Genomic DNA, 23,246 nt, shown 5'->3' with positions numbered 1-23,246 from the left:
TTCGGTGGCTGCGTGATCGCGATTCTCCCACGGGCTATAGGATCGTGTCGCGTTTCCGCTGAAACGAAAGCAACAATCGTCGAACTGAAATGCTGGAAATATTTGCGGTTCAATCTGGAAACCATCTGCTTTTGATCAATCATTCGGACATTCGGTTATCACGGGTGTCCATTGTTCCTTCTCTTTACCGTGCCCTGCCCTGCTTTGCCTTGTTGCCATCATCATCATCATCATCATGAGCGTCGCCATTCATGAGAGAAGAGAGACGTCGTGAGCGCGAGAAATCGGAGCTGTGCTGCCCAACATAACCGGCAGAAGCGAGATTTGCTGCTGCGTCCGTTTTGTTTACATCATGCGCCGGCGAACATATGATACACAGCCTAAGCGGCCTTGCTAGCGGCGGCCTGAAGCCGTGGCTCCTCGCGCATGCTTCGTAACGAGCCCAACGCGCCAGCGCCTCGGAACTGAACTCGGAAATACCCACTGGCTCTCTCTTTCTCTCGCATTTGCCGCTCTCTATAGTGCCTTTTCGCTTGAGCATGCAAGTCTCGTCGTTGTCGTTGCCAAGACCTTAATTTTTTTTGTTGAATTTTGTCAACATTCCTAGCACCACGCACCAAGCAGCAGTGGGTTGCTCCATTATCAATTAATTTGGGACAGTTCCGCTTAGAAGCAGCAGCATGACTTAGTAGCCAGTCTGGCATCGGCGCTATCATCCGTTGACCGAATGATGCCCCAGCAGACCACCCAGGCTCCCCCGCATCTTGGACTTTTTGAGGGTGGTGCAGCGTCGTGATTTGGTGTCAATGAAACATATTAGTCAGCATATTTGTTGGAGCATGTGATCCACGGTTGATACTTCTAAATTCAATAGATAACACGCATGCCACTCTTGATCGCTGACCGAGTAGCGACAGTGAATTACCGTGAAGCGCGCGTGGTCCGGGCATTGTGGAGCACGCTCACAAAAAAACTAATCTTCACCGCCCTCAAGATGACGAGCCTCTCGTAGCATCTAGACTGAAGTGGAGGCCGTAGCGCATTGCGTCACGGATTCCAGAAAGCAGGACACGATTAAGCGTCGTGTGATTTCCCGAACGGAATCCAGACCGCGGCCTCTGAAGCGCAGGAAATCGCGTTATCCAGGATGTGGCCGTGTGGCGTCTAGACGCAAGAACGCACAGGTACTTCAAGGTGCGCGGTTGGATGATGTGTCATATGGTTCGATGGAGCCTCTTCCTCTTCAAGAGCGTAGACGATGGTAAGCTCCTGTTTGCATGCTTCTAAATTAGCGTAAGATACTGACTTTTCCCGAATGAAACATGTATTTTTTGTGGTGTTTATCGTAGATCGATGGTGGATCATCTTAAAAATCAATGTTCTTTAGTAAAGATTCAAAAGCAGGTAAAAGCAAAAAATTACTCGATTACTTAATATTTTATTGCAATTTGTAAGTAAAAACATGATGATTAATATAATTTTGATGGAATGGAATATGGAATAACTATTATGATGTTAAGGCGCCGAGATAGCAAAAGAAACTGTTCGGAAGATTTGATTCTGCGATGGACACTGACTTTAAATACGTTGGTTGTGGCGCTAAAATTATTAGTCTGTTTTGCTTTTATTGATAAACGATGATAATTTTCATCTTTTCAAAAAGATCACCCACTCAATTGTTACAAACTAAAAATGATTCAAAATGTAAAAATGAAAAAAGCCATAGCCTGCGACGGCAGCCCATTACGTAGGCGCAATCGAAATGGATTGCATTTCTTTAGGCGCTCTCTCACTAAAAAGGGTTTTAGGTTTTTGAAAATGAATTTTAGGGAATGTAGAATGTTTTTCATTCACGGATTTTTAATAGAATTGTAGACCATTCTGTCTCTTCTTAACATTATTTTCCAGAATAAGACATCCACGAAGGGTAAACGATCACGTTGATTACGACAGCAGTGGTACATTTAGCATGTCAATCCGGATGGTGCTCTGAGAATGATCGAGACTTACCCATTTCGCTTGTATCGGAGAGCAAATTCGTTGATACTATATTTAGAAATTTATGATCGATCGACAACTAATCATCTGGCAATAAACAATACATGCACAATCAGCAGAACCTTGAACTCGGTAACGGACCTGAAGACATTTTCTCAATCATCTCCTCCCCTCGGGAGCTACTTGTGAATGATAGGGTTCCTTTCATTTTTAGCTAAGCGCTCTGATCGTATCGCGATTCTGTCGAACCCGCTGATAGTCTTATCGATTTTCACACCGGCATAAGTCCGCCATTCATCGGTCACGCCGTGACATGGGTGTAACCGGGCCGTGTGAAAAGCATCTCCCAGATGCCGATGGAGTGATGCGCGCGATGAGCGATCAGCAGTAGGGCAGCTTGACAGGCGGAGCATGGTCAAGATCAAATTGGCATGTCACGGAGGCCTGCTCGGAGAAATGACTAGCAACGTGCCCAGTATCGCTGGGACCGTGACGATGCCCATTGTTTTATGTCACCAAAGCACGAGAAAAAGAGGTTAAAAAAGCAGCATCCAACCTTGCCCGCTATCTCCCGGCAGGGATTGCTTCCCCTTTGTTTGCTGCTTCTATCAGCGACCGTTCTCACCGTTGAACTCTTGCCACTCTGCGGTCTAAGGGTGGATACTTCGCGAATCGCCAAAGCAATCAATTTGCGCAGCATCGTGATCCCCCCGGTATCAGATATGGCTGCTTTCTAAGTAAGTCGTGCTCGATTTTTTTGGGGGAAAGTAGCGCCAAATTCACGTTACCGAAGGACGACGGTTGTAGCTGATAATGGCGCATCAGCATTGTGCCCGTGGCGCAGAAGACACTATCATGATCGATGGGGGTTCCGGGATGAAGCAAGTGCCACGCTGGGGAATCATTCGTCTTCGAAACCGATTCCATTCAAGTGGCCATCTGCTCCCCCGCCTCCGTCACTGCCACCGAGATGAACGATGATTAGAAGTGGCGTGTCTCGGGCGTAAAGGGAGTATAAGAACCCATTTTCCCTGATACCCCTTTATCAGTTCACCGTTGGCATCATCATCGGCTGTATAGCGACGTCGGGCTTCTTACCGTCTTGTAGGACTTGCTGAGCTGTCAAATCGATCGGTAGCCGGGATCGGATCGTAGTGAAAGCACCAAACCCAAACCCAAACAGCCCACAGAGCCGTTACTTCGCCCTCGCAAGCTAGAGCAGGAAGAGTAAGAAAAGAAGAAAAAACCAAAAATGAGTGTGCTAGTGTCCCCGTCCGATCTGACGCTGATTGGAGACGAGCTGTCCATCGGTGATGTCATTCGTGACATCGTCCGGATGGGCCCGTACGAGGAGCCGCTCCATGTGCTCGATCTGGACGATGTGGTGCTGAAGCACTACGGCTGGTGCGCAAAGATGCCCCGCGTGAAACCATTCTACGCGGTCAAGTGTAACGATGATCCGCGCATCCTGCAGACCCTACACATGCTGGGCGCCGGCTTCGACTGTGCGTCGAAGAGTGAACTCGAGCGTATCCTGGGGCTGGGTGTCCAGCCGGACAACATTATCTTTGCGCAACCGGCCAAATCGATTCCGTCGCTGCTGTACGCCCGCTCGAAGCAGGTACTAACGATGACGTTCGACGGCGCATGCGAGCTGGAGAAGATCCATCGGCACTACCCAGAGGCACGGCTAGTGTTGCGCATCCGGCACGACTCCCAGAAGGTACGGTGCTCGTTGGGTAAAAAATTCGGCTGCGATCCGGTACGGGACGCTCCAGAATTGCTACGCTACGCTGCGGAGCTCCGAATGAACGTGATTGGCATTAGCTTCCACGTCGGTTCGGACTGTGAGGAGCACGAGGTGTACTACGATGCGGTGAAGGTGGCGAAGGGACTGTTCGAGTACGCCAAAACGCTCGGTTACAAGCTGACGGTGCTCGACATTGGTGGCGGCTTTCCGGGGGATAACAACAAACCCCTGGATCGGTTCGCGCTGGCCGTCAATGCGGCCATCGATCGGTTCTTCCCGGTGGACTGTAACGTACGGATAATAGCGGAACCGGGACGATACTACGTGGCATCGGCCGTTACTCTCGTTTCGTTCGTCGACTCGAAGCGTGTGGTGAAGGAGGTGCAGGATGATGGCACGGAGGAGACGATCATGCACTACTACCTCAACGATGGAACGTTTGGAACGTTCTACACGACCGCACACGAAGCACAACCGGCCATACCGATTGTGGCGCGTGGCGGACCGGGCACTCCCGAGTACCGGTCGATGGTCTGGGGACCGACCTGCGATTCGGTAGATTTGATCCTGAACGACTGGAAACTGCCGGAGCTGGAGCTGGGCGATAGTGTGGTGTTTGAGAACTGTGGCGCCTACACCTCGGTACTGTCCTGTCGCTTCAATGGTTTTGCCATGCCGAAGGTCGTTGCATACCTGCGTGAAGGAACCTGGTAAGTAACGGTAACGATAGCAGCACGATGTTTTTGTTTCTCACTTTGTTTTTTCTTCTCCTCTCCCCCAAAGGAAACTGCTGCAAGACATGATTGCCGCGCCTGCCACCACCAGCCAGCCAAAAACGGTGGAAATCAGCACGGAGGGCAAACTGCTGGTCACGCACGAAGCGTTTACAACCCTGGCCGAAGCGGCCCTTTCCGTCTAAGTCTGCTAGCTTTAGTAACAACACATGTATTTTGTTTGTAATTTTAGTATTTCTAATAATAAAATATGTTTATTTAACTCCTCCAAGACACTGGCCACACGGTTCCTAGTGGATGCTATGGGTTAGCGTCGATACCAAGGAGAGCCCTGGTCGAGCTACTGTGGGCGCACGCGATCATCCGTGGCAGTGGAAAGCCGTTAAACTGGGAAGCAAGCGTTCCACCGTACGCACCGACATCGGCAAACACCAGAAAGTCTCCAATGTCGAGCTCGGGCAGATGGACTTGCTCGAACACTACGTCCGCCGAATCACAGGTTGGACCCCACACCGAGGAAGGCCACACTTGGGCTGGCAGTGGCCGTCGTGCACCATTCATACGGTAGACGGTGGGCTCCTTGGCCACTGGTTTCCACCACTCGAACGACCCATACCGGCCATCGTTGATGAAGTACATTATCTCACGGATTAGCTCCGGCTGGTCGGGATCACGGACGATCCGTTTCGACTGAACGCTGGCGACGAGCGTTACGGCACTCTCCACAAACCGGCGCGCCGTTTCGATGATGCAGCTGACAGTGGACGGTAGTCCGAGGTTTGTGATCGCACTCGCGAGTGCCGTTGAAGGGATGGTTTCTGCGCCCGCGACGGCCAGCTCGCGGATTTCGGTGAGACCGAGTCCGCAAGCTTGCTCGTATAGGGCCTTCGCTTGCTCTAGTGCTCGCTGGAGTGCCTCCACCTGATGTTGATTCGGTGCCGGAATGGCCACGTAAAGGCCAGTCAGCTCTATTCCATTCTCTTTGACGTGAGCTAAGATGGCCGGTGCGTCACCCCGGGGGCAGCAGCCATATTTTTGCTCACGCGATAAACGAATCCGAAGCAGAAGCTGCGCGTCCGGATAATGTCGGTGCACTTTCGCGATCTCGGTCACACTGTCAACGACGAGGCGCCGGATGTGGTGATGTTTGGCGAACAGGATCGATTCAACGGTTTTCACCGGATGCACGAACCGAATGCGATTCGCTGGTACGCCCAACGAGAGGGCGGTACACATTTCCTCCTCCGAGGCACAACTAAACCCCGAACCCAGTCTTGCCATCAGCGCCAGCACGGTCGGATAATTGTTGACGCTCGGGGCGTAGTACGGGACCAGGCCGGCATGCTGCTCGCACCAGCGCCGATAGTTTAGCACGATTCGGTCCAGATCCAGTAGGTTGGTGGGAGCCGGATCGTGGGGCCCTTCCTTGAGGATTTGATCGAGCGCTCCCTGCACGGAAACAGCGGCACAAACATCCGTCAAATCCATTTCGCTTTCGTGTGTCACTAACGACCGCACGGATGGGGGCCAGGGTAGAAACTGATTTTATATGCCACGACGGAGCACTACTTCGCATCTCGAGACACCGAGATCGTTGCTGGACATTGTAGAGAGACCGCTGATGTGAGTGAGTTCTCAGCCGATTGCAATCTAATCTCTGATCTGTCGGATCAAATTCCGTTGCCTGGTCGGGTGGAATGTGTATCGCTCGGTGTGCGGTCTAGTGGGAGAGATCAATTAGTAGCGTTCAGGTGCTTACGGGATAAGTCGGTTCGATAGCGCGTGCCTGGTAACATCGTCTGTCTGTGCGAGCGCTCTAGCTATTCGAGTGCTAGCGTCGGTCAAGTAGTGGCCACAGTCCATTGGTTACTCGGTGAACGGCAGTCTTCCACTGATTATATACTAACAATCAGTGGATCGTTGCATGATGTGTGAACTACTTGGAACAGTGACGATTTGCTTTGTTCACTGGCTACGGACGTTGTCATTATTGAATGATTGTGATATTCTTACGAAAAGGACAACAATGGAGGAGTTATCGATACCGGAGATGCATTTGTTGGATGTTCTACGACGTATCGAACCCCAAAATGACTTGGGAAGCCCATTGAATACATAACATCGGAGGGTAAATGTCCATTTTCCCGTATACTTAATCGTTGGAAGCAAGCAAATGCCATTGATTATGCTTACTCTGTGATTACCCTTGGTTCGTATAGACTTGAGATCAAATAGGAGCCCGGTTTGCGATTCCGAAAATGAACTAGAATTAGCCAAATTCTATTCTGTACTAAATTGCTTAACCGGAATGCTGGTTTAAGTGCTTCTGAACCCTGAGCCCTGGTAATGTGTGAGACGATGATGCGAAACTAGTTTCAAACGTTTAATTGTGTGGCTGTGAGTCATCACCATGGTTGGTACCTCGTCTGCCCAATGTTTAAGTTTAGGTAAAAAGTGAATTTTAGATGAAAACATCTCAATCGTCCTTACAGTAGCTCATCCAGCACTAACAGCTGAGAGCGATTATTTCGATTCACAAACCTCTAATCAACAGTCTAGGGGGTGTGTCAAGCTCGATCTGGCACGAACTGGTTTGGTTCGCGCCAAGCGATGCTGACGATCACGCGTCCGATGATTCATATTCGGAGGCAAGGCGAACTTATGTTTCATCATTTCGTGGAACTTGAATGGAAAAGATTATTTTGCATGTGTTGTAACAAAACAAACTACGTAACAGTTAGAGTTTTTATGGAACAAAGCTTGGCTTTAATTGAATTGATTTGGAGAACATGACATTTCATTTTTTATGTACTTTTGGATTTTTTTGGTCAAATAAAAAATAGAAATATACCGTCTCGATTCGACGATTCCATGTGTGCTGCGAGATTGTCAAATTTAATGAAAATCATTGCCCAATACATTGCATTATTTTAATCGAGACGATAGTGAGCAGTAATACCATACATGGTATTAATGTTCAACTCGTTTAGTACCATCAGGCATCAAGTTCAATTACTCACTTACTTCTCTTAAAATTCATGCCCACATTTTCTTTTCAACAAGTTTCTTATGGTTGGTCAACCGCACGAGTTTGACGCCGGTTCTCTTTCGAGTGAAATGATAGAATGGTTACGACTACTCTGAATGACGGCATGTTAGCTGAAAAATGAATTGGAACATTATAAGGACAATTTGCAGACGCCAGCGGTCAGTTCAAAATCACTTGCGCAACTAGCTAGTTGTCAGCTCCCTTGGGACTGCGATCCCCTGAATGCCTCGGTACAGTTGTAGTTTAAAATGCAGAAATCTAAAATACCCCCGAAGGACGTGGAAGCGGGAAGGTGTAGTAAGTGCTACGCTGGCGCTTGTGAACCGATTATCAGCAGGTGAGTAGTTCGGTCTAGTTGATAGTTGATTGATTTGGGTTCGGTTTTGTAGTAAGCGCTAGTGTGTTATCCCAGAGAATTTTACGCCTTGACTGATCTTTCCTCCGCAGCTGCTACCAAAGTTGCGTCATAACCATCGTCAAGCTGGTCACATTTGCGGTGATTGTGTTTTTGGCTTACCAGATAGCCGATTACTACTGGTTTAAACACTTTAAACAAGACCAGGAGGAAAAATCGATGCTCGGGTTTATGAAACATCTGTTTAATGGTTCAGAATCAGCAAAAAACGATGGAAACAACAGTTAATCATAGATCAACCGTAAGTAATGGTGGATCTAGTGCCAAGTCTTACTCGCCCAATGTGCTCACGTGGACTGTTAACTGATCTCGAAGCGATTGCATGCCGATTGCAGGCAATAGAAACAAGTGCAGCATCTTCAGTTTATGGTGAAGAATTGGTTACGTAGTATTACTTGAGCTGTGCGGTGCAGTATTATCGTTATATCTGTGCGAATAGTACTTAAATAAGATAAGCGATAAGATTAATTGTATCCAATAAAAGATATGATTATTTGCGAGATTAAAAAAAACTCTTAACATTCAATGCGTTTCAAGGTGTTGCCGGTCGATCTTAAAGCCCTATTCCGAAATTCGCAGTACAGCATTACGCAGGTTGTATGTAACGAGTCACCTAACGAGAAAAGACACCTTATACCGGCCTGACTCATCGATGACTAAGCGACGCGATCAAGGTTTGACGAGTCACCGAGACAGGAGCTGGGAGATTTCTACGATCAAATGATAATTGGGAGTCGATGATTTAACGTCGCAAGTCCCCCAAAGGGCTCGCTTTGGGATGCTGTTTTGTTGAATCGTTTGTTTCATTCATCGTTCATCGATAAGCGTGTCGTGTTTGTCTTTAAATTATCTAGATAATAGTAAATTCAACCAAACAGCAAACCACTGTGCGAGGAAGTAGCAATCATCTAGCTAATATTCCCCTCGTAGGCTACTCGTAAATCATCTCGTAGGCCCCTCATGCAAACGCATCATTTGCAAAACAAACAGCCGTGCTATGGGGGGTGTGTCTGCAGGCTGTACTAGCACCGCAGCACCAGTAGCAACAGTGGAGCAACAGCGTGCTCACTGGTGGGGCCCAGTGATGCATACTGATCAACTCTGCGACTCGCACGTAACCGGCTTGGCTGGTTGCATGATTCATCGGCCAGCGTAGCGATCGCTGGGTAAAGGTAAGCTGCACTGTCAATGAAGTTTCCTTCCGGAATGGATCGAGGGCATCCCGGTGGGACAATCCGGTTGCGCTGAAAGTCACCGGAAGGTAAAAGATTTTAGAATGAGTAGAATGTAGGGTACCTTTTTGGTGATGGATTCTAGGCAGCAACTAAATGGAAGTTCTGATAAGACAGCATGTTGCTTGGGCATTTTGTTTTAGAATTTTCGTTGCTTTCTATTTCGCGATCTGCGTTCGGTTTGATCAAGCAGGTCGATGACCATCCACAATGATGATAAGCACCAGCAAAAGAATGCTTCATACACTGAGAAACCGGCTGTCCATAATTATCTCTAGACGTACAGAAGACAAAAGAAAAGAAAAAAAAGAACTCAAACACGAAACATCAGCATAGCGTTATCATCCAGCAACCGGTTCAACGCTAAGTGGGTCACATGAAGCGTGAAGGCTTGACCGGACCGGCCGAGTGACGCGAGTGAGTCAGGGGCGCTTCTCGAAAGAGTAGCATTTTTTTTGCGTCACCAAACGGCTGGAGAATCCCTATCACGGATAAGCTTTCCAGTATCAAAGCTTCCAAAGCCACTCTAAATGCATATATGCATTCGGGTGCGATAAATGTATGCGCGATCGGTCGCGTGCGCTGTACGACTCAATCCTCGTAGCCTCCAAATAACCCAGCGGCAGCAGCGTATTAACACCCATGAACTTGTCATCCCCACTCCGCGCCAGTCGATCAAGACAGTAGTACGCTTCGCTGCCTAAGCCAGGCGGGATATACACCACGGCGTAACCGACAGGACAGCGCATAATCCAAGATCGACTCTTCTCATGCTGACACAAGTCCTCCGCAAGCTGCTGTTTTGCTGTGCGACGATCGTGAAGTGAGCAAAGTGATCACAGAAACGCGAAAATGGTGAAATCTCAGAAGCTGACCGAGGAACCGGAGCGGGGCTGCTGTTTACGGTGTTGCTGTGGTGTTATCGAGCCGATCCTTTGTAGGTTAGTAGTTCGATCCTTTGTGCGTGCGGGCTGTGGTGTTTCTGTTCTGTTTCGGACGCTGCCACCAACTGTTGGTGCGCTCGGTGATAAAGTGTTTTGGCAACAGTTTTTTTTATTGGTTTTCTCTTTTTCTTCTGTTTATCATTTCGCTACAGTTGCTACAAAAGCCTGGTGGAGATGGTGGTGAAGCTGTTTATGTTTGTGTTTTTCCTGTTCGCGGTGTATGTGATCCTAGTGTATCTGTTCTCCGGCTTGAAATTCAGATCATCAAGTCAAGAGGAACCGCAATCGAATGGTTTGCTGAAGGTCATCGCATCCATCTTCTAACGAAAACGGCCGTGGAATGTAGCTCCTAGCTCCTTTCGTGTGTGCAATATTGTTCGTCTTGTTATCCTAGTTACATTATTACGTTTACAACCCAACCGAAGATGTGTGCTCGAACTCAGTCTTACTTTACCAGAGACAGATCTCATCGTGTTAAGTCCGTTCAACCAAAGCTATCAATAAACAACCCGATCTATCGTCAGTTTTATAAACAAACTCAAGAGGCTATATGCGTTGGTGTGATTATTTGGTATAGACCAAGAGAAAAAGGATATTTTAAAGCTATTCACGAGAATGTTAAAAATATGTTTATCACAATTCCAATGTTGAGGAAAAGGCTTTGAAGAGATTGTGTACAAAATTACAGAAATCGTTAGCAAGACAACTAGAAGATCTAAACTAATTTGCTCAATAGCTTGACATGATTGTAAAATAGAAATTCAATTTGACGTCTTGTGGATGCCGCGCACGATGTCTACCTCTGCCAAACAGCCTTCAGCTCAAACAGCAAAGTCTTCTGTAAACCGGTAAATCCCGCCAAACGGGGAAGATTGTCGTTGGTCCGGTGATGGAAGCGTTACGAACTCAAGACACGTGTCAAAATCATAAGCGAATTGACGCATCAGTTGAAGATGACTCAGGTGAAAGAAAAAGGAACAATCATTGCCACTTAGAGTCATAGGTCTTCCCAATGTATTAATACGCCATGTGTATTCCACCGCCAAACCGGATGATAAGATCCGCTTACACCGACGACTAATTGCACCTCCGTTATGTTGACGAACAGCGTTTACGTTTCGGAATTCAACACCTTTCACCATGACCGAGTGATCGTAACCTTCAGCCAACCGCACGCTGCTCAAGATGCTCGTTAATCGTGTGTTCCCATCGCGCTGCCATCCGGGACCGGCACCGAACCAATCGGATTGCGATATCCTACGGCAAAACTCGACGACAATCAATGGGTGACGATGGGAGAAATGAGAACTAAATTGCCACACTGGCCCCGTACGGCAGCGGCATCCTTACGGAGGTCAATTTGTAATTTTGCCAAGCTTTTCCAAGTAATTAGACACCCAAAGCAAAATGGGATACCGGCAGCGTCTGGTCGTCTGTCGTCGTCGTCGTGGTCGGGTGTTACTGGCGTGTGGAATGGAATTCCCGGACAAGGATCTGAGACCAGAACTTCGCTCACGGAATGCTCTCTCTCTGTGTGTGGTAATTGCCGAGCTAAGCCATTCGATGAAACTTCTCACATTGACAGGGCCCGCACTCGTTGGCCTCTTGTGTCCCCTTTGGTTCCCTTTCCGACTGCTGACTGCATTCGTTTCCAGTGCTCTCTCCATCCAGCTGGCAGTAGGTGTACGATTAATTTTTAACACATTCCACTGCCTCGTTGTGCTGCTTCGTTGTCTAATTTCACCTTTCTCCGTGTTCGTGATCAGGGACCAGACCATGGCTCTACCATTAGCAAATTACATGTTACTCCGCTTCCGGTTTCGTTCGTCACCCGCCCGACCCACCCGGGGAAGGTGGCTCCGATGAAACCCAACTGACAGAACGGTTCGTGACCGTGCCCATTTGGGTCTGCATCCGAAGATATGCAGCATCTGAGCAGACGCAGAGCGCATCGCACGTACCAGTTTTACTGGAATCCCTCGCTTACAAAGGTCGGTATTCGTTGTCTTATCGTTTTTTTCCACGTGTAGGAAATTGTTGGCGGAAAAGCGGAGAAACAATTAGGGCAAATGAAGTTTGAGAAAATGGTTCCAGGGTGATCGTTTGCAAAAGTTGCGCACCGAGATGCTGCCACCATTCTGCGCGTTTTCAATTGAACTCGGTGAGGTTACGGTAGACTGTGACTCGATCTGAAGAACTTGTACGAAGTTATAGCGTATTACATTGAATTTGTCTTTGAAGACATTGTCTTGAAATTAATTTTGTTGCTTTACATTTGTTACTAATATTTTTACAATGTGTCCATATTTAAACTGTAATAAACTGTTGTAAATTAATGATTTTAACGAATAAATTGTCTAATGTCAAAGAGAGTACAATTTTGATGATGAAAAAGATTTTTAAGAAAGAAAACGAAAAGCTACACACTATCTTATGTTAATTCTTCTTATGTTAGCTGCTGCTGGTACGAGTGCTAAGCACTAATACTCTTAACGCAAGCTGAATGAATTTTCGGCGTTACAAATCACCTGCAGAAGTGGAATGGAAAACAGAAAACATTCCCTTTTCCTCACTGGCACGCGCGCGCCATCGAGAAGACGAACGATGCCCTATAAATAAACATAGACAATTTCATTTTCATCACCAAGAGCCTTGTCTAGACGGGGACTTCCCACCTTCGGAGCGGAAAATTTGCAATTCCTTGCTGATTAGTCAATCGCGATCGCTCCGCTTCTTCCAACACACAATTTGGCAGAATTTCCTTTGTCCCGATGGTGGATGGTGTGCTGAAATTCTTTAACATCACCGTACTAATTAACATGCTTATCACCTATGGTCGGGAATGGTTCATTAGAAGCCAGCAAGCATTGCCTCTGCCTGTAATAACTAAACCACGCCGAGTGAGGCAAATGATGCATCGCAAAATTGGTTATCAACATGCAGGCAGCATTTTGCATTGTGTCGCGCATTCCAGCACCTATCCGGTGCACGTTTTGTTATTGTTTCGATTGATTGCCTGCATGCAGTCATCAATATGCGGGGCTCGCTGGGGATATGGAATTGTCCTGAATTTAATACCAGCTAATGAAGCGAAATGTTGCTGACTAGCGTTTTAGTGAGTTAGTACTGTGGTTCAGCTGACGTATGAGTAACATTATGGCCAGTCATATGCGCGTTAAAAATAATGCAACCTATGCTCCTGTGCATATGGATGTTCCACGAATAGCGCGCAGTATCTTACTACGCTTGTACTCTTTTCTTTCTCTATCTCTATATTAGCCAGTATATCGCCAGCTGAAGACGATTTGTGCAAAACGGGTGTGTGATTCAACATATTGAGGTCGTGAGTGGTCGATGAGATGATGCGTGAACCACACCCATCTGAACTCTTTCTAACACTATTAGGGGGCAGATGATTCACAATAGCGAGCCCCTTACAAGCAGACGAAGCAAAGGATTTGTAGAAAGCCAAGTGTTAATAACAGAACGACATTCATATTTTAGGACGTTGTTTGTCTGGCATTCTTTTACAGTAAGCTTAGTTTGAGAATGAAATCTTTCCAGATTCTAATGATGATCATGTTCCAAAAGCTCATTAATTCAACTGAAAAAATGATGCAATAACAAATCAGACTGTTTATAATTTTTTTAGTTTTAATTTAGTGTTACAGTGTCTTATGCAGCTACATGATTGTTGAGAAAGGTTTAAACAATTTCTTAATTCACATTCAAGCTGTGTGCTCCTGCATTCCTAAACTGCTTACTTTCCGCCAAACAACCAGATCTGGGATAGCCTCAATTCATATACCAAACATAGACCGCTACTGTCCACTTGGCACTCAGTTTGAACCCTCTTTTTATCCCTTTTCACTTGTAAACCCCTCAGTGACGGGCATCGAATCGAAACCAATCGGTATCATCTTGTTTGCCCGTGGATCAATATGCCACCAGCCACCATAGAGAGAGAGGCTGGAGGCAATTTGTCTTGCGTGTTGTGCTCTGCGCCCTTCTCGCCACAATCCACTGTAACTGGACCTCACCGGACTGCGCTGGAGCAATGTGATGCTCCAAGCGTGACGTCGGCTCTGATGGTAATGAGTAACAGTAGAGGCCCCTTTTTGTGGTCGAATATACCGCCCGGGGGACACATAAAACATCGCCAGCGCGAACAGACAGCGACAAAGAAGCAGTTCAATCTGGTGGGTGAGGTCCATCGAGGGAACGGGGAACAGGAAACCGATCCGATCTGATCCGGATCAGCCTGGAGGTATAAAAGATGGTGCGGTTCCGGTGGTCTAGGGCGTTTATCGGTTTGCCGTTCCTTCATTCCAGTGTGCAGATTGTTGGACGCGGTGCACGGAACGTGTCAATTGCCCAACACGCAACCGTTCAGTCAAACAGCAATTGATTGCAACTTGGATTGCTTGGAGGCAATGGTGGTCAGTGGTGCTGATGAGTGAGAGTGCGAGAGATCAATCCCTTTCGGCGATGCAAATGAAATGCATAAAGTTAACCGGCAGCAGCAGCAGCAGCCCTGCCGGTGTGTAATTGATTTGAACGTGCACCCGCCCCCGGCCATGGAGCTGTCTCTTCGTTTGAATGTTTGTATTTTTCTTTTTCGAACGAAACAATCGACGAAAGGTCGACCGTCGGCCGGTTGTGTGAGTGTGATGCGCAAAGTGCAACGGCAAGTGCCGGTTTTGCAGCCGTGAGCAGCTGCAACCAGAAGTTGGCGACACATTCTTGTTGGCGTCGGTAGTGCATCCCGCTGGCGTGTTTCGTGGTTCTAGTAGTTCCGTTAGGTCTGTGCAGATTCCTGGTTAAAGGGAAGCGAACGAAAGCGAAAAGTTGGCGAAAGTGATCGGTTGGAGTGCTTTGCAAATGGCAAACGATCGGTGGAGGGCCGCACAGTGTCACCATCGGTCCATCACGGTGCTCGTGTTCGGTTCGTTAGCGCTCACCGTACTGGTGACGCTGGCCGTAACACTCACGGTACATCACGGTAGTGGCGGCGGCGGCACCACAGTAATGTGGCCTCTGAACGATGCACCACTCGAGCTCGACTGCATCGTTACCTTCGACCGTGGCGTTGGGATTGGAATGCGCAGACGAACGTTCACCGCACGGCGTTACTGTGCCTACGAGGGCATACCGTACGTGGAGCCACCGGTTGGCGCTCGGCGGTTTGAGGTTAGTATACAAGAAGATCGGGGAGATGCAGCTCATCAACTTGTCATGATCGCGTGATCGCGTCTTCGGCTTTGCTTAGGATCCACAGCCATACCGCTTCCAGGGGACACGATTGCTGTGGAATGTGTCGAAGGCTTGTCCTCAGGCCTATGCAGCTCATATTGATCCAGTGGCGACGAGTGAGGATTGTCTTTATCTGAACGTGTACACGGGAATGGGAGTTGCAGCTCAGGATGGTTCGGTTAATAATACCCTTTGGCCAGTTCTGCTGTGGGTGCACGGAGGTTCGTTCGTGGTGGGCTCATCCGAAACAGACATCTTTGGACCGGAGTTCTTTATCGATAAGGTACGTTTAGCTGATGTTTCAGTAACTTTAATGACTTAGATTGATGTGCGATGGATATAACTACCAGGTGTACGCATATGAAACTGAGCTTTTTGTTTTGCGAAAAAACGCTTATTCTAGGAAAAGGGTGATAAATTTTTTCTCCAAATAAATGGCAATCGTTAGCTACATATTTTAATTATATCTAAGCCAAGTTTTGGATGCCTTGCTAAAAAAACAGCCAACTTGTACTATTTTTTTCAAAACCCATCCATTATTTCAATTTTTCGTTAAAAAGGAAGCACTGCTCGGCCATTACCTGTCCCAACGGTGCAAATGAATGTTCATTTGATAGAGTCACGCCTTGTGAGTCAGCCGCAAGTGGTAATTGTTACCAGTTATGGCTTTCAACAGTGTCCTCTGCCGATAGTCCACGCGGTGGTGGTGCATTTTCATCGAGCAAAATAGGTCAATTTTGTCGTTTTTTATATTTTGGTTTATTTTTTTTACAAGTCTAGGTTGAAATTGATTAATTGTAGCTTGCAATGATCATTAGTAACCGGTTTAGACAATAAGGACTGCAATTTTATAACTTGTAACATTTTCGATAGTTGGTGGTTCTCTCACCAATATCACTACTTTAAATTTTAAATTTTTTAAATCGCACTTTGCACTGTGTTTCAGTGAGAGCATGCCCACCGTAACTTTCAGTAAGCATTCGATGCGATTCGTCCGCCGATTTTTTGAGATGGACGTAAAAAACGAACGATGTCCTTGAATCGCAGTTTTTGAGAACGTAACTTCCCATTTCAATCGCAATGAAAATATTTGTTATAGTGTTAAATTAGAAAAATTGCACACCGATTATGTTTAACGGATGCCTAATGAGCAAAATAAAACACTTAGACTGACGTTACAGCTCCATTTCGCGTAGATTAGAAGCTTTAGAATGAAAAACTCGGTTTCATATGCATACACATCCTACTGGTTTGTTCCTACATGATTGAAGTCCATCAGATTCTATTTTGTTATCAAGGACTTCAACAGTAGAAGTAGTCCATCTCGTACAGTCTTTCAGTTCAAGAGTAAGACGATACTGACTGATAATGGAAATTAATATTGTTTTTGCGTAGCGTTACAGTTATAGGTACTTAGTTTTAGAGGTACTTGAGTTAAGGCTATTCCAATTCTGGTCATTTACGCTACAAAAAAACCCTTTAGGATTGCATCTACATCCAGTTTTAATGCTTTTTAAACAACTATTTAAACCGGATGATAAAGTTCTTTCCCAAGCATATAGTGGTTGCAAAAGACACTAATACTAAATTAAATTAAAATATTTTACGAATATTCGAACTTATAATGTAGCATACTCCACCAAATGTTACGTTAATTGGCGTACTACAACACACAGTTTGCACAGTTTTTAATTTGAATTAATGATGTTTTGAAAGATGATCATTACAAAAACGATCGCATTGCATGATATCTAAAACATGGTTGACAGTTTGTTCAGGTTCAGGATATCGCATACTTTGAGCTTCAGCTTCTACAGTCTCTACAATGAAACGATTCCTTCCCAATACACCACTAATGAAGCTCAATTTGGCATTTGGCGTTCATCTCGAGCATTAATGGTGGACATTACCATCACAAAACTGAGCTTTTAAACAGGAAATACAACAATGAAACGATTGAAACCCCCGTAAATCGTTCTCCACCTTCCGGAACAGAATATCATCGTCGTCACGTTCAACTATCGCCTCGGAGCGCTCGGTTTCCTGTCCCTACCGGATCTCGGCATAAACGCCAACCTCGGTCTACTGGATCAGCTGGAGGCGCTACGCTGGGTCGGCCATTACATTGCCGCCTTCGGTGGTGATCCGTCCCGGGTGACACTGTTCGGTTGGAGTGCAGGTGCCGCATCCGTCACCTACCACCTGTACTCCCGTCTCGCCCAAGGCCTCTTTCATCGAGCGATTATCATGAGCGGCACCATGACCCAGTCCTGGGCCTACGATTTCGATCCGGATCGCTGTGGCCGTGAGTTCCTGCGTGCGAACGATGCAGTGCGCGTGGAGCAGCTCCGTTCCGATCACGACCCCCGGACCCTCGACCAGCTCATGACCGTCGGTCGTTCATTTCACATTGACTTCTTCTCACTCTACTACTACTGCTTCCTGCCAACCGATGATAGCGCACGGCCGGAATCGCGGACGGCGGCACTGCGGTTCGTTGGCCCGGATCCGTTCGCCACCGTGCGTACGGTCACGCCCGTTAGCGATGTGCCGCTGCTGGTCGGTTACACCGAGCTCGAGCACGGTAATCTCTATCTCGAGCGCGATTTCCGTGTCACTACGCGCACCAACTTCCCGAACTCGAATGCGTCCATCTTTGAGCGGCTCGAGCGGTACCTGGAGAGGGAGCGGAAGGTGTGGGAGCGTGCGAACCGCAACCGGACAAGCGCTGACCAGCGGCAGGTGACGGACAGTACGTTCTACCGGGAGCTGGCAGCGGTCGCGGACATCATCTACGGGATACGGTACTTCATCCGGTACGCGAGTGACCGGATGCGGTCACCGGTGTACCGCTATCTGTTCGCTTATGATGGTGCGTTCGGGTACGCCAAACACTACTACTACCGGAACCAGATATCACGCCAACCCGGCCCGATGCACGGTGACGATCTGGGTTATCTCTTCACGCCGTACCTTTACCGGCGTCCACCAGCACCACCTCCGGCCACCGATGACAGCGGCGCTGGTATCAATGGTGAGGACAAGGACATCACGCAGTCGGACCGTTATCGGACGGAACGGCGCGTCCAGCGACGCATGGTGGCACTTTGGTCCAACTTTATCAAGTACGGGTGAGTAACGACGATGCTGGCCTGCCTGCCTGCGATGGGAGCGCCATCATTTGATGATACAAAATTCATCAATCATTAAACACACACCCGGGGAGACACGAATTGCAACCTCTGGAGTCAGATTTCCCACTCCAGTTGACCCACTCCACAGACACTCCCCTGGACCGGGAGCAGGAGAGTTGACCGATTCCCAAGCACGGTTGGTAACACGGTTCAAGGGCAGGACTGGAGGTCGGTCGGTCATCAATTTGATTGACACTCCGCGTTAGTTGATGGTCGCGAATCTAGAAATAGACACTCCGGTGGAGGCGCGAGATACGATGACTGAGTTGCCTTCGTGGACGCCACCGACACCACCGCCGGGTATTGGCTTAATTGTGTGGCGGTACCTCCCGCAGGGAATTTGACATTCGGTACGCCCTGCTGCGCTACGCTTGAATTTGAATGTGGGACCATCATCGTTGGTGATGCAAATTTAGTCCGATCTGGCTGTGGCTCAGTAGTCCCCGGGATCAGCGGAGAACACTCTGCCAGCGCCTGCTGGGAGGCCCAGCAGCCTGCCTCGTGGTGGCCGCCGCAGGATGAGTAATCAATCATCGACAAGCCTCCAGGAGCTTCGCGGGAGAAGGAGTTGCTGGCGGCTAGCGGCTGAGTCAGAGGCGATGAGTGCGCACTGGTCGTGATGGGCCCGAGGCACGGCTGCTGCTGTTTTGAGTGGAATGGGAAGCACACCCCTCTCGGTTTCCATTATGAGTTGTGTCGATATTTGTTGGATTGGTTTGGTGTTTTGATGAGGGCGCTGCCCCGGTGACGGTGAGTTGGATTCCCTTGACGATATGTTACATCTGGCAGCGCTAGCGCTGATATGGTTGTACTGTATAGGAGTTTCCTTTTGTTTGCTTATTTCTATATGCGGATAACATTATCGTCTGGGTAGAGCTTGGTATTTGCTGCTGCTGTGCTATAATTATTAATATCAGCACTGTACCAGAAATTTCATTGATAAATGGTCTTCAAGTCAACGAACTATATCGATTCCACTGCATCACGAACTCTTCAGAATAGTTTCAATTTCATAATGGAAATTTCTAGCCTCAACCATAGCGAGAAGCTTCTCATTCTGCTATTGACTCATGTGACTCATCCATTGGCTCTTTCAGCAAATTTATTTCTATCTGGACGAAGAGTTCTCTCTCGATTTTCTCCTGCTGCATTGAAGTTGGTGCCAATTGGCTGACGTCTTCTTTTGCAGAGTGGATGTATGATTTTCTCTTTGCGATACGGCTGGTGTGGTGTGCGCAAAATTATTAGCAAGAAAGCAAGACTCACGAAAGGACACTTTATTTACTAATTGGAAGAAAAGACTCTTCATTAGAAAGGAAGCTTTGCTGTACTATTTTTCTCCAAACAAACTAACTAGCGCTATCGAAACTCTTCGCTTCTCAAGCTCAACGATTCAAAAATCACGCGGCCTATTGACTATTCGTGGAAGTATTGATAGCATAATGGAAGTGCAATATTTCCAGTAACCGCACATGATTGCCGCTCCATCGTGAATCCTGTATCGATAAAAATTACCCCATTTATCCACCAACTGATTCGCTTCCAAGTTTCCCACGTTTCTGGAGGAAGATACGGTCAATATATCTTCACATCCGGCATCCGGCACCCGTCGAACCCCGGGTCTAGTCAGGCCGGGGAATTGGTAAATTTCATGAATATTCAAATCACTATCACCATAACTTATCGGTGCGGTGGGCCCTTTGGGAAGGGGAAGAGCATACGTATCGTGTATCATACCACAACGACACTGACTTCTGCCCAGTAACTCGGGGTCTTTTCCCGGTTTTTTTTTCGGGAAAGCTTACTCGATGACGCGCGCGCCATTATTGCGAATTTGTCATCCTGTTTCCTTCTCCGCGATGGCATTCTTTGTCATCTTCTGCTTACTGTGACTTACTTCTGGAAGCGATTGTCTGGCAAGGAGAGCCAAGGAAAACACACGGCCACACTCGTTATGTCGTGTACTGCTCAATGTTCCCCTTTTCACATTCGTTATCCGATTTGATTGTGCTCTGTGCGTCGCAGTTTCCCTCGAGCATTGCCTAACCTTATGTGATGAACAAGGAGCGCGGGCACTTGGTAGCCGTTTGACGTTCAACTGAGAACTCCTCTTTCTTTTTTCTCGCTTTCCATTTTAGCAATCCAATGCCCGAGCCACGGCGGAAGAAACCACGGGCCATTCGCTGGCATCCGTACAATGATCCGTCTATCCGGGGTCGTCACTACCTTCGAATCGATCAGCGGTTGCAGCTACTACCGGAAAAGGATGCCGAGAGCCCGTTCCATCTGCTGTGGGATCGTGTGTTTCGCTGTCTGTATGAATTTTCCTGCGAGTTCCTGAACGAAGAGGATGCTGAGACGGTGGCCCCGATTGGCGTTTCCTCGGAAGAACCCGGCCACAGTGGATATGGTGACGATGTACGTGAGGATGACGTATGAAAAGGATTTGTATTTGTTGCCGAATCAATCTCTTGCACCGCGAAACATGAAACAGCAACAGGGTTCCGTTGGTGCTGGTAAACTTCTCCTGAATTGCCAGTTCAACCTTGTGAGCCTAGAAATAAGATTATACGAGAACACCATGACACACCAAGCGTAACCGGTCTCTCTCTCTCTGCATTTTTCAATCGTTTTCAAAATAAAGGGATCATTCCCCACCATGTCATGGGCATAGGTCGAGAAGTCAAAGAATCACAAAACACCTTTCCCTAGCCGGGGCATCACCACATGCCACGTATCGGGCATGCCCGCAAGTGTCGCCGATACACGAGCGAGAAGTAAATAATGAAGTGTCTGTGCGCACCCCCCCCCCCCCCCTGGGTTCGGTGATTAATGGGAGGATGATTGTGGCTGAATGACTGGTAGGGTGGTTTAACTTTTCGCTGAGCTCGTTATTTTTCACTCGCACCGCACTGGTTCGTTGGAGGAAAATCGTGCGTTTCGTTGCGTGTGGCGACGTGACCAATGGAACGGGGACGTGAAGCGACGAAGATGTTTTGCCAAAAGGGATGAAAGAAGAGAATTATCGGAGCACAAGCGGAGACGAGGGGATGAACGCACAAACGAATGGCACAATAAAAAGGGGGCGCCAGGGCGATTAAATGATGTACGATTTGAAATTGTTCCCCGTTTTTTGATTGATTCTTTTATGAACTGCAATCATTGTTTCATAATTCGGGAAATGGATGATGATGACATTAAGATGGGGGTGGATGGGTGTATTAGTTTCGTTTTGTTTTTTATTTACATTGACCATGCAGTTCAATAAAGCGACTGTAAGGGATGCTGAGGTAACATAATTCGAATTTGAGCCGTAAAAGATCCGGCCTGTCGTGAGTCAGGCCTGCTAAATCTAAGACCATTTGTATACTAACTGAGGAATATGTAGGGATGGTTGATGACATTTGATGCTGTTTTTTTTTCAACATCATAAAGGTGATGTAAGGCTAACTGATCCCATGATTGTGACAATATTATTACTAACACTACAAACCATTTTCTAGCTAGAACACTTTGCAATGTACTTTTGAATTGTCTTCAGTAAGATTCTAATATAAATATTGTTAGTTCTTCCTTATTTTTAACATATATAAGGACGGACGAACTGTTGTTAGTTCTTCTTTAAGTTCTTTAAAAACTTTGAGAAGTCAATCAGAGAATTCATCATGTTATGTTTGCAAAAATATTAACATCCTTTCCATACCAACATCTACTTGTGCCACTAACTGTGCTATGGTAATCGATACTTCATCATTTCTATCAACTACAACCCCTCCACAGGTAAACAGTTTTTTTCTGCCATTGCAACGTAAGTAGCAGAAGGTGCAATGGTACCGCTTATCTCTATCTAGCGTAGGAGCATATCGTTGCTGTCTTGTGATGCCCCGGCGCAAACTTTTCTTACCTGGTGACATGTACACGCTGTCAGTGCAGAGAGTCACTAGCGACACCAGCCTTTGCGCCCCCCGGGGGTATGTGAGTGTGTAATGATTTATGGGTGTTATTAGTTTTCATGACTCCGTATCAAAGAGTGGGTAGTGCAGACAAAGTCGTAGCACCGAGAACCAAGGGTATACCGCTGGAACCAAAGTCTTAAAGGTGGCCATATGAGGGCAGAGTATAGAACCTGCATGCTGCAACTCAGAACACCCGGGCCAAGTATGTCAAATGTTGAGTTTTTCTTTGCCTGCTTTGCCTTCACAAACATACGCTTCGATGCGAGGAAACCTTTGTGAGTTTCTGCGGGAGAGAAAGAGTCGTCAAGCAGAAAGAAGTGAAGGGGAAAGAAGAAAGGGTGAAAGAAACCGAAGTGAACGGGAACGGTGAACGGTGGATGGTAGCCCGAACAATATTTAGTTTGTCAAAAGTTTTCACTGCAGCGGCTTGCAGCGTATGCAGTTATGGGGTTTTAAGGTTTTGGGGGGAGAAAAATCTCTTTTTTATTGGCTTCGTGACCTGCTCACCTGCAGAAAGGGGGTTGCAGCGGGTTGGGTTGTGGTTTTCGAGCATTTTTTGTGATTCGTCTGGAGGTGTTTTTGAAAGTTTTTCCACCCCGTAGTTCGCTTGATGTTCTCATATTGCCTCGACAATGCGGTTCGATGCACAATTAGAGTGGACTAAGTATCCTATCACTTTTCATGCTTGAGTTAAAATATTTGTTTTCTTTATTAAAGATCG

At 47.2% G+C, this 23,246-nt stretch overlaps 3 protein-coding genes across 3 annotated transcripts; 2 read left to right on the top strand and 1 right to left on the bottom strand.

Annotated features, from left to right (window-relative positions):
- Positions 1-3,039: 3,039 nt before the first annotated feature.
- LOC126575204 (ornithine decarboxylase 1-like) lies at positions 3,040-4,753 on the top strand. Its single transcript, XM_050235781.1, has 2 exons — positions 3,040-4,458; positions 4,532-4,753. Exons 1-2 carry the CDS (start codon positions 3,251-3,253, stop codon positions 4,665-4,667), a joined length of 1,344 nt encoding a protein of 447 aa, XP_050091738.1. The 5' UTR covers positions 3,040-3,250; the 3' UTR covers positions 4,668-4,753.
- On the bottom strand, positions 4,697-6,060 carry LOC126575205 (ornithine decarboxylase 2-like). The gene has a single exon (XM_050235782.1). The coding sequence runs from the start codon at positions 5,968-5,970 to the stop codon at positions 4,783-4,785; it is 1,188 nt and encodes a 395-aa protein (XP_050091739.1). The 5' UTR covers positions 5,971-6,060; the 3' UTR covers positions 4,697-4,782.
- Positions 6,061-14,879: 8,819 nt separating this feature from the next.
- On the top strand, positions 14,880-21,649 carry LOC126575443 (juvenile hormone esterase-like). Its single transcript, XM_050236143.1, has 4 exons — positions 14,880-15,312; positions 15,392-15,658; positions 17,371-18,506; positions 20,708-21,649. Exons 1-4 carry the CDS (start codon positions 15,004-15,006, stop codon positions 21,006-21,008), a joined length of 2,013 nt encoding a protein of 670 aa, XP_050092100.1. The 5' UTR covers positions 14,880-15,003; the 3' UTR covers positions 21,009-21,649.
- The last annotated feature ends 1,597 nt before the right edge of the window (positions 21,650-23,246 follow it).

This window comes from Anopheles aquasalis, chromosome 3 (assembly GCF_943734665.1).
Source record: "Anopheles aquasalis chromosome 3, idAnoAquaMG_Q_19, whole genome shotgun sequence".
NCBI classification, from domain to species: Eukaryota; Metazoa; Arthropoda; class Insecta; order Diptera; family Culicidae; genus Anopheles; species Anopheles aquasalis.
This window is presented reverse-complemented; position numbering and strand designations above follow the sequence as displayed.